The 12344-nt window shown below is 29.1% G+C and overlaps 1 protein-coding gene across 1 annotated transcript; it reads left to right on the forward strand.

The window, feature by feature from the left end:
- The first annotated feature begins 2404 nt into the window (after nt 1-2404).
- LOTGIDRAFT_231283 (hypothetical protein) lies at nt 2405-11790 on the forward strand. The gene is made up of 15 exons (XM_009052339.1): nt 2405-2438; nt 2929-3051; nt 3865-3933; nt 6203-6327; nt 7485-7605; nt 7856-7958; nt 8052-8100; nt 8336-8457; nt 8829-8913; nt 9105-9169; nt 9352-9425; nt 9712-9769; nt 9934-10090; nt 10999-11064; nt 11321-11790. The coding sequence occupies exons 2-15, from the start codon at nt 2938-2940 to the stop codon at nt 11364-11366; spliced, it is 1254 nt and encodes a 417-aa protein (XP_009050587.1). The 5' UTR covers nt 2405-2438; nt 2929-2937; the 3' UTR covers nt 11367-11790.
- Nucleotides 11791-12344: the final 554 nt, after the last annotated feature.

Raw genomic sequence — 12344 nt, forward strand, 5'->3', positions numbered from 1 at the left:
AAATAACCATTTTCCTTCAAAAATACCTTAAACTAGGAATTTCTCTTTCTGTAGAGGTCTATTCTATATATGGCAGAGTCTCTAGAGAAGACGAGTCATCAGTTTATCTTTCAAACGCAGATAATTCCGGACACACATGAATTTGAAGGCTAAAATTTCAATGGTGAGCTGTGAATACTATTATTGGTAAGCTAAGCTGAGACTAAATGTGCGATTGGTCAAACGGATGGTGAACCTGTCCATTTAAACACATAATTACATATTTTTTTTCGTCGATAGACATTTACTATAAATCAGTTGTCTATATATTTATTTTATCAGGCATATCATGTGTATAAGAATTAGCTTTTGAAAAGTGTTATCCTTGCTTAGAAACCTCAGGGAATCCAAAAAAGTAAGGAATATTATGTGAATTTGTGATTTCTTATAGCCCTTGTTAGAGACTAAAATCAAATTATAATTTATGTACATTTCATTTTGATATACTATAATGTTTATGTAGAATAATATTTTGTATAATCATGTTAATTTATGAAGATTGTATAATATAAAATGTATAATAAATATCTAGAGATGTAATTTAAACTTATTGTATGATATCAGTCAAAATCCCTGACACCTCAGTTGATATATGGTCTTGGGTCATGGTCTCCACTTGTTGTTAAATGTCAAATGGATATGGTTGTCTTCATACCATCTGAAAGGGTTCATTTTCAGCAATCTGTATCAATTTATAGAATAAAAATCGGACATCCAGTTCCTCTACAATGAGACAAAAACATATCACTAAAGTTTTGTTAACACTGTTGTCACTCTGCAGCAGTAAACATTGCTAGACATTCTCAATGCAGTTTTTACATATGATGTTCTTAGAGCATCATGTATGTCAGAGCTTGGATAAAAGCCTAGAAGTGACAACTGGTATGTCTTTAATTGACATTGACATTTTATTCTGAAAAGAGCTACAGATAGTTGATATAGAGTTCTGCATGCAGACCTGTTATTTGATATTTTCATGAGTATATCACTTTAAGAAAAGAAGAGTTGTCTCAATGACACACATAAAACAACATCATCAGTAATCATATTGTAATCTATTCAAGGTCAAGACTTTATGTAGGTTAATACATGTATTTATCTCTATAAAAAGATATTGCTATTCTGAAGATATTCACTGGTATATATACTGTAGGCCCTACATTGATATGACTGTGCAATTTATAAAATGAAAGATAATTTTGAGTCCCTGATATGTTTTATAGACAGATGATCTTTCTATTAACCAAACTGTAAATATAAGATCATATGAAAATATGAGAATGAACAAATACATAAATAATTTACATATATATATTTTATCTTTTGTTTGCATTTTGCATATGTCAGATAACAACCACCAACTAGGGTTATATTTGTGTTTTTGTCCTGACTGTGAAAAGACAAGCTGTTGATAGACATAGTTGAAATTGTATACTGACTCTTTATTGTTTATATTTTTATTGGGTTTCAATTCATACATTTAATCAAATATCATCTAATTCTGAATATGAAGTTCTCTTAAAGGAACATTCAGCTTTTTCGTTGGTTCAAAAAAACACTTTGCCCAAATTTGTGAAAACTATACATGTGTCCCTTAATGTAACTTAATAGGCCTTTTATGCTTATTCTTAGTTTGTCCCTGTAATTTTAGTGTTGTAATTTAGTGCCAGTTTTCCAAACAACTGAAAAAAAAGATTCTTTTAGTACCTTAGATCTTACAATGCAAAACCCAAAGATGTTCTTAGAAAATATGATATGATCTTAGAGATATTTCTTTTATAATATCAATTGAGTTATCACAGAGGTAAGAGTAATCTTTCTAAATTGAGATTTGAACCTTCATCACCTTCTCATGGTCTTACCCTCAAAAGCACTGGATATGGCATCAGAAATCTTTCCAACAAGATTTTATCTTACCAAAAATCAAATATTATACTGACTAAGCTATCCCACTTGTAGTGGCACTGATCTATGTCAGTGAGCCATCCCACAACTAAAGATTTGGATAGAGTCTTTCAAGTGATAGATTAGTTAAATGAAAATTTCCCTTTTCAACTAGAACAAAATAAAAGATCTGTAAAGCAGGAGATAGTTCCTGCTATTGTAAAAAGCCAAAATTTATCTCAACTTAAAGCTTAAAAAGAGATAAAAAAAATTTCTATAAGATAATAAAATAAAAAAAAAAGTTTGCATGTCTTATAGTAGTATTTTTTATTGATAAAAGAAAGAAAGTCGGCTGTTTTATCTATTTACCCTCAAAATACCAATAGTGGACTGATCCATGTACAAACTTACTGCTTTTATAACTGAGCAGTTGTTAATAGAATACCATTACAGCTAGTTACATTCAACTCTTGAGATATTTCATCATCTTACTATAAACACAGTTAGTTTAACTTGACAAGGTAAGTTCTTTATACCTTTTATAATTTCTAATCTTCACATTAGTTATTGAAAATTTTGATTTTTTAATGAGATCTTTGCTCACAGTTAAAAAGGATTATCTTATACATGGTTTTTAAATAATAAGTAAGTGTTATAGAGAAATATTTTGTTTTGTTTTGGAATTAACAGGCAACTATAATGATGCTATTCAATATTTCAAAGTGGAGCAATTTACACTTCATAATCCATAGGCCTAATCAAAATTCTACTAAATGTCATGTAGAAATCTGATATTAAAGAATAATATATCTCAAATGAAACATACCAATTTCCACCTATAATATAAGGGTAGATGTAGGGATATATTAAATTGAGTTGTGAGCTATATAATATGAATGAAAATGCAACATTGGCTTATCTTATTTCAATAAGGATCTTACTTGTTAGTCAATGAGAACAATCTTCAGTGAATGTTTATTTAATATTTGTGTATTTTTCCTGAACAGCTATATAATGTCTAATGGTGATGTTAAAAAACTGGTAGTTCTAGCTTACAGTGGAGGTTTAGACACATCTTGTATTTTAGTGTGGCTGAAAGAACAAGGCTATGATGTTGTTGCATATCTGGTAAGTTTTGCAAGCACATCATTTACTTCACAATGTCAAGCTATTAGTACTTCAGAAAAGACAAATTTTTGTAGTAGATTGTTATTGTGAAGATGTATGAACCTGCATGTCGTGTGTATTGCTTATTTTTCAGTTTACAAGTCTATAAGCAGCCTCAATGTGCTGTGAAATTACACAAACTTTACATCACCTTTTTTTGCAATGAATATTCAAACCATATTTGTGAAACCTACAGCTGGTAATTTTATTATTATAATATTATTAATCAAATAAAGTAAATATATTATTTAGCTGTGAAATATAACATGACTTAATTTGAATTAGATTTAAACTTAATTACCTTGTAACTGAATATTAAAAATGCTGTAGATGCACATTTCCTTAAAAAACACTATATTATAGTTTTTAGACAATTTTGATATATGTCATATATCCAATAGTGAAAATGCTGTAGCTGTTTTAGTTTTCAACCAATTTCCATTGTATTTGATATATGTTGGTACTATTTAATCCAAATTTGATAGGGTATGAAGATTTATCAATTTAAATATTGACACAATATATGAAAAATGTTATAGCTTCTTTAATAATACAATATTTTTTGTGAAAATTTTTGGATAGCAAGGGAGTAAAAATGTTTCTAGATTAAGTTGTCAATAAGATCTTCAAGCAGTAATAAAGGTGATCATTAATTGTTTTGATTTATTAGATACAAGATAATTAAGAAACCACCATCTGTCCTATCTTCCTGTAATACCGCTAGTTCTGATTGATCATTCTCTTTATCAGTCATTTCTCATCTATTTATAACAGGCTAATATTGGTCAAGATGAAGACTTTGATGCTATTAAATCAAAAGCTTTGAAATTTGGTGCTTCCAAGGTAAGTTGAAATGTGTTTTACTATCAAGGTAGTCTACCATGTAATTTATGTAGGTGTTCGATTATATAGTCAGTGAGCATTGAAATGTGCACCTCTTTTATATCTCCTGAAAATCTGGTAATGCCAAGTTCATTTTGATAAAGAAAACAACCTTTATTTGAAGTGCTCATTTTTTACTCTGGATAACCTTGGCTATTATTTGTGGATATCTGGTAAAATTTTCTGGTAATTTTTCTCTTAAATTTCTCTAGGAATTATGTGCACTTTTGATGAAAAAATTACCTATAGCAAAGTTAGGTTAGTTGTTTATTTTTGAATGTAGACATATACTGGGCATAGTACAAAACATGAAAGTTTAGGTATATATTTTTCCAAAGCAAAGGGGAAAGTTATTACCTGGATATCTTTGATTTTAATCGTAAATCCATATCTAAAAACACATTTGAGCACCCATATTTGGAAATTCTTTTGAGCTTTTGATTTTGTGACAAGTCTTAAACAATGTTAGAAAAACATAATAATCCCTTTAAAGTACAATATTACCAGACTGGAATCATAAACAAGGCCAATAAGTTCTGAAACAAGCCATGAATACATGATATTCTCTGAGATATGAGAATGTCTTTTGTAAATGACTATTTACTATTCCATTATACTCCTCTATTATGTTTCCTTGATTTTCTTAGATTATATTTATTCTCTTGTCATATATTAATTAGGCTTTATTAATGATATTGACTTACTTTGATAGCCTGTAAATCAATAATACTAGTCCTTTAAAGGAGTTAGTTCTTGTGATATGTATACTTTATGATTGCACGACAATATTCCAAAGACATTAAAACTGAAAAAAAGATAATTGATTTTGAACAATTTTAAAACTTTATTGATTTTGGTTATCCATTTAAACAAAAAACACAACTTTATCTGGTTATATTTTTAAAATTATGATGCTGATAAAGCTATGTAGGTTTTTGATGCCATGGGCTCACTGAATTTACAAACAAATTAGTCACATCTTAGCAGACAGTGCTTCTTTAAACTTGTAAGAAATTGGTAAGTACCTAGTAGTAATAACTAAACAGTAAGAATATTGAATGGTAACATCTTGTTTTTATTGATTGATTCGGAAGTTGATCTAATTTGGTCTTGATTAAATTATACTGGCAGTTCAAGACTATAACCTTTTCATGTTCTTAATCATAATAGAACTTCCTACTGAACATGTTTCACTTCTAATTTTAATCATTATCTCTCTCAACTTTTTCTAAAGACTTCATCAAATTGGTTCCAGGAAATATTTGTCTGTAATTTAAAAAAAAAAACTTTGTTCAAACTACGTCACTCCTGTATAAAACATGTCACTGAGTTAATAGATTCGATACTTGTAGAGTACTCACTCTTCAAGATCTGTGTTATAATTTGTTTTTGGAGGTTTTTGTTATTGCTAAATTCAGTGAATTCTAATCTTGCTCTTCCATCACTTACAAAAACAGTGGTGCTCAGATTCAAGGGTAGCTTGTTTTCAGTGATTGTTTTTTTCTTTTTGGACCCGCAATTAACCATAAAAATGTTTTTAAGTATAAATGGTTAGAAATTTCAACTTCCAGATAACCAGACTATCCATTGTAGAAACTGAGAAGGTTTTTAAATTCTTAATAAGATAATCTGACCAGATGTTTTATATTTATAATTGTGTTATATTAATACTATAAACAGTCTGAGAGTAGATAACAGATAAAAAACAATGGACTGCCCGACTATTTATTGTCACTTAAACTTCAGCAATATTCTATAGATAAGGGATTTAAGCAAATAAAAGAACGGAAAAAGCTATCCATTGAAATCTGTCTCTCACAATTAGCAAATATTGCAAATCTATAACAATTGACTTGTTTATTATGTTATATTGATATTTAAAAGATGTGATATATTCATCAGTTCCAAAGTTTTTGTTTGTACTTACGTTTTCATGTATCTTAAAATCAGGTTAAAAGAGAACCAATTCTTATCAGAAAATAGCTTTATTACAATATTACATACTTCGGTATATTAGATGCACAAGTCTGTCCAATGTTGAACTGTATTAAGAGATTTAAAGAAGATTGATAGCATCAATTTACACCACTCCAATTTTCAAACATCAGTGCATGTTGAAATTCCATAAAAACTAAGCGTTTTTCTTTTAATGTCAACACTATCACAACAATTGGTTTTAAAAGCCAAGAAAACTATTTTACAATCTCTCTAAAACAGGCTATTGTTTCAGATGATCATACCAGATTTAAAGAAGGAGTTTGTAGAAGAGTTTATATGGCCAGCAGTTCAAGCTAATGCTCAATATGAAGATAGATATTTACTTGGTACTGCCCTAGCTAGACCTCTAATTGCCAAGTGAGTCTTAATCAACTTTATATATATATCACTGTATCAATTAAATTGGTAAGTACAGTGGTTAAAATATAAAATGAACCGATGAAATGTGATCAACCTATATTATTCACTAATACACCTACTGTGTGAAGAAAGTTTTTTCTCATACAATACTTTCCTATTGTAATTTGACAACATTTTCAAACCTGTTGTAATAATTAGTATGTTATAATTAGTATGTTATAATTAGCAGGGCCTATGTTATAATTAGTATGTTATGATTAACAGGGCCTATGTTATAATTAGTATGTTATGATTAACAGGGCCTATGTTATAATTAGTATGTTATAATTAGCAGGGCCTATGTTATAATTAGTATGTTATGATTAACAGGGCCTATGTTATAATTAGTATGTTATAATTAGCAGGGCCTATGTTATAATTAGTATGTTATGATTAACAGGGCCTATGTTATAATTAGTATGTTATAATTAGCAGGGCCTATGTTATAATTAGTATGTTATAATTAGCAGGGCCTATGTTATAATTAGTATGTTATAATTAGCAGGGCCTATGTTATAATTAGTATGTTATAATTAGCAGGGCCTATGTTATAATTAGTGTGCTATATTTAGTATGTTATAATTAGTATAATATAATTAGTATGTTATAATTAGTATGTTATAATTAGTATGTTATAATTAGTATGCTATACATGTAATTAGTAGGGTCTATGTAAAATATTATGTTATATTTGTACAGCACAAGATGTCAATTGATATAGAATTCTAGTAATCAATACGAACATCCATTCAAAATAGAATAGCAAATTTTATGCTGGTATTTTTTGTTTTCTGTCACAAAAGAGATATTTCTATATTTTTAATACAATAGAATTATATTGATGAAATTATTTTAAATATTCAAAATCATTAGATAATATAGAAAATTTAAACAATGAGAGTCTTATACATTAGTTATTTTAATACACAAAGCTTGAATGAATTTTATACTGTGAGAGTGTACATACTATATAATGCAAATATAGTGTGTATATATAATGCACACCTCTCTCTTACCCTTGAATGAATCTGGAAATATCTCTGTCAGCATAAATAATGTGCACCCACCATGATGAAGAAAACAACAAGTACTAATCATTTACTTGTTATATATAGGGAGATGATCAAGGTAGCTAAACAAGAAGGAGCTAACTATGTAGCTCATGGTGCCACTGGTAAAGGCAATGATCAGATTAGGTTTGAATTAGGAGCTTATGGTCTGCATCCTACTATACAGGTTAGAATTCTTATTGATCAAATGTACCTAGCTGGTTAGATTCTTCCCTTGTAAATCTGAGTAGATGAAGCTATAGTTTTAGAAAATGACATGATAAAAAAAAACTGGTTTTCAACAAAGTTTCTTCTTAGAACATAGATAAATAAAAAATAAACTTCATCAGCCAAATAAGAAGCTATAAAATAGGATGTTAAACTGGATGAATTTTTTGTTTTTTGTTTTGATGTTGATATTTTTGTTATATTTGTAGGTTATAACTCCATGGAGGATACCAAGACTGCTCGAAATTTTCTGTCCACAATTTTGGCATAACTCTTTTAACAATACATTTTTAAAACTAGCAGGCTGTCTATGTAGAAAGCTGAAATATTTGACTAAATAGTTACGAATTGATATAATGTTTATGTATTATAATGTATTATAGAAACATAACATACCACTACCAGTAACAAAATCTAAACCATGGAGTATGGATGCTAATATGATGCACATTAGGTAAACTATGAATAAATTGTCTATATATATTCTTCCCCAAATTTCAGCTATCTTTATCATATTTTTGTGTTTTAAAACCGGTTTTCCTACTTTTCAACAAAAATATACCCTGTCTATAATGATATAGCCATGGTGTTCTTCACAGAAATTTTCTACAAAAGCTACAATGTAATTCAAACAATTTCAGACAAACTCAGTTGTTTCTTGTTTTAATCTTAATGGTATTAAATTGTAGCTATGAATCTGGAGTATTAGAGGATCCTAATCACCAGTCACCAGATGACATCTGTACTATGATAGTATCACCAGAATTGGCACCAGACTCACCAGAAATACTGGTATTAGAATTTAAACGTGGTCTGTCTTTTAATTCCTTAACTTAGTTTATATATCAGGATATCTCCTCCTTTATGATCTGGTCCTTTCTTCTCAGAAGCAGCCAGTTTTATTGATAATAAGACATTTATTATTAAGTATGTCAACTGAACTAAAATTTGATGGAAATGAGTTGATTTGAGAAAATGTGGGTTCTGAGACACTCCAGTTTTTTAAGATAAAGTAGCTATCTTATTCTGCCAACACATCCTTTGAATGTCAATTTTTTAATATTAAACTGCTAAAACCATCAGTTTTAATTATCAGGTTTTGTACTGTTACACTTTCCATATGAAGTTATCTATTTGAAGAAAGAATTAAAGATTTTTATGGCCATTTTATTGTTTATTTAGGTGTTCCAGTAAAAGTAACCAACAAAACTGATGGAACAGAATTGACCAAACCTCTAGATCTGTTTTTATACCTCAATAAAGTTGGGTAAGAATTTGATAGACAAGACACACCTTTAGATAACATGCAGATACATGCACATAATTCAGGAACACCTCATACCACTCTGTTTGTCTCTTACAGATATGTCAGATAGCTAATGATATTTATTATGTTATTTTATTATAATATTATTGATGTATGTTATGTTCCAATCTGATTTGTTTTATATTTACCAGTGGAAGGAATGGTGTTGGTAAAATAGATATTGTAGAAAATAGATTTATAGGAATGAAATCTCGAGGTATTTGTTCTACTTTGTTTTAAATTGTATAATCTTGTACAAAGCAGCATAGTGAATTCAATATTATAATCACTCTAAATATCCAATGTGCTATTAATTCCATACTTTCATGGAGGTTTGTCAAAAGTCTACTTATACTGGAAATCAGATAATGATAATGATTTTGATATGTTTGATTTCAGGTATTTATGAAACACCTGGTGGAACTATACTTTTGGCAGCTCATACTGATATAGAGGTCTTCACAATGGATAGGGTCAGTTTTGACTTTATGACAAATATATTAGCCTACAATTCTATCAATGCTTGTTGAGATAAAAAAAAAGTTACTGTTAATTCAGTCTTTACCAAACATTTTTTTAGGATGCCTTTGGTCGGAGTCAAAGTATATTAGATAATTAAATATAGTAAATTTGTATAGACATTTATTTAGTATTGTGGTGTTTTGAGACATATTATTTATTATGTGAAAATTGGAATATTAGTATGATTACTCAGTGGGTTCATAGTTAGTGTGAATATATTTTATCTATCTGTTACAGGAAGTCAGGAAAATTAAGAGAGAACTAGATATTAAATTTTCAGAGCAAGTTTACAGAGGTAGGAAACTTTATACAAGTCAACAGAATCAACCACCCAATTGTGTTTTATTTTTTTTTTTAAACATGACAGCTTCTTTGACTTGTTTCCAACACCTTCCTTATATTGTTATAAATAAATATTATGTTAAAATGGTGTATTACAATTCCATTTATCTGTTGTAGGTTTTTGGTTTAGCCCTGAATGTGAATTTACTAGATTCTGTATAAATAAAAGTCAGGATTCAGTTGAAGGAAAAGTTACTGTTAAGGTTTATAAAGGCGGTGTTTATATACTATCTAGAGAGTCACCATTATCTCTGTATAATGAACAGTTAGTCAGGTAATTATACTAGTGTTTATATACTATCTAGAGAGTCACCATTATCTCTGTACAATTAACAGTTAGTCAGGTAATTATAGTAGTGTTTATATACTATCTAGAGAGTCACCATTATCTCTCTATAATGAACAGTTAGTCAGGTAATTATACTAGTGTTTATATACTATCTAGAGAGTCACCATTATCTCTCTAAAATGAACAGTTAGTCAGGTAAGTATACTAGTGTTTATATACTATCTAGAGAGTCACCATTATCTCTCTAAAATGAACAGTTAGTCAGGTAATTATAGTAGTGTTTATATACTAGCTAGAGTCACCATTATCTCTCTATAATAAACAGTTAGTCAGGTAATTATAGTAGGGTTCTTATACTATCTAGAGAGTCACCATTATCTCTGTATAATGAACAGTTAGTCAGGTAATTATAGTAGTGTTTATATACTAGCTAGAGTCACCATTATCTCTGTATGATAAACAGTTAGTCAGGTAATTATAGTAGTGTTTATATACTAGCTAGAGACACCATTATCTCTGTATGATAAACAGTTAGTCAGGTAATTATAGTAGTGTTTATATACTAGCTAGAGTCACCATTATCTCTGTATGATAAACAGTTAGTCAGGTAATTATAGTAGTGTTTATATACTATCTAGAGTCACCATTATCTCTGTATGATAAACAGTTAATCAGGTAATTATAATAGTGTTTATATATTAGCTAGAGAGTCACCATATCTCTCAATAATAATAGTTTTACAATTATACAAGTGTTTAAACGGCTACAGGTAGCTAACAGTGAGAAAACGAACTATGTCATCTAGGCCAATCTAGGTGCAATAAGGCTTCTATCTTAACAAAATTATATTTTTGAAGGAGTCTTTCATTGATGTTAATGATTTTGATTTTCAGTATGAATGTTCAAGGTAATTATGAACCTACTGATGCTGATGGATTCATTAAGATTAATGCACTGAGGTAAGCACCAATTAAATATTATATTGTCGGTAGATTGCAATGAAGTTAATAAATAAATCAAGCTCAATAATATTTGTATATTTGTGTGTTGCTTATGAAAAGGTATGGTTACTCCGTTCAGAATACTAGAAATCCCTGTTCTCAAGGTTACACTCCTAGGTGGGCGATTGTAATTCATAGTTTTCATCATGGATATATATGTATCAATATTATCATATGATGTAATTTAACTTTTAAAATGATTTTGTTTATACAGGTTAAGAGAATATGGTCGACTAAGACAACAACCAACTGGTAAATAGGAGGCTGATATTGTTTGTTATGGTTTCATTGGTTAGATAGAATTGTTAATGTTAATATGATGTTGTGTTATGCTGTTTAAAAGTGCTATTTATTGACATAGTTTGTTTTTTGTTTTTTTTTGTCACATAATGATATGACATCCATAGCCTGCTATAGCACATAACAGGAACTGGGTTGGGACAGATTTGTCAGGCTAGCTTCTGTGTAATAACAGTTTTACTAAGAGGTATTGATCACCTACTTTGCTTTGGGATGATGGTCCGTGTTTATGTCTAGATGTGCATGTGTCTAGATGTGCATGTGTCTAGATGTGCATGTGCATCTATCATTGACTTAAACTGAGATGTCTGTTATGTTTTTAATTATAATTCAGTGTAAAAATTGTATTTGGCATTAATGAATAAACATCATTCCAAAACTCCCAATCTTTTGACTACTTTAAATTAATCTATGCTCCTGATTATACTAATGAAGAAGGTCACATGAATGACTTTACACTTTTCCATGTTCATGCCTCAAACTTTCAAATACACGTAGTGGGCAAAGCATCTAACTCCCAAAACCACTATTTCGAGAAGATGTTTTATTACAAATGTATATATCTATATATATCAGTATACATTATAAACAATAGAATAAAGATAACAGATCATCAAAACAAATAATAACAGACATCATTTAATAACAATAACAAGTATTCCTCTTATGTAAAGAAAAAGCTTTATATAAAAACAAACAAATTATTGTATAATTTGTAAAATCAATCTTAAATAAAATGTCACCGCAACAGATTGAGATCTATTATAAAAAATAATTCATAAAATTATAATTGTACCCAAAGAGGAATACTCCTGAATCTTTAGTATACTTAACATACCAAAACTTGACTATTAAATTAGATATATCTTTCGAAGCTACAAGGCTGGCAAGTACAGACAAATAAAAATAAACTTCTTCATTTCAATGCTACAAACATA

The sequence above is a fragment of the Lottia gigantea genome (genome assembly GCF_000327385.1).
Source record: "Lottia gigantea unplaced genomic scaffold LOTGIsca_18, whole genome shotgun sequence".
Lineage (NCBI taxonomy): Eukaryota > Metazoa > Mollusca > Gastropoda > Lottiidae > Lottia > Lottia gigantea.

Excerpts from the sequence above, each read along its gene's own strand:
- LOTGIDRAFT_231283 (XM_009052339.1), top strand. The coding sequence starts at position 2,938 with ATGTCTAATGGTGATGTTAAAAAACTGGTAGTTCTAGCTTACAGTGGA. Across the intron at positions 8,458-8,828 it reads GGTATTAGAATTTAAACGTG|GTGTTCCAGTAAAAGTAACC; the intron begins GTCTGTCTTTTA and ends TTGTTTATTTAG. Across the intron at positions 9,770-9,933 it reads TTCAGAGCAAGTTTACAGAG|GTTTTTGGTTTAGCCCTGAA; the intron begins GTAGGAAACTTT and ends TATCTGTTGTAG.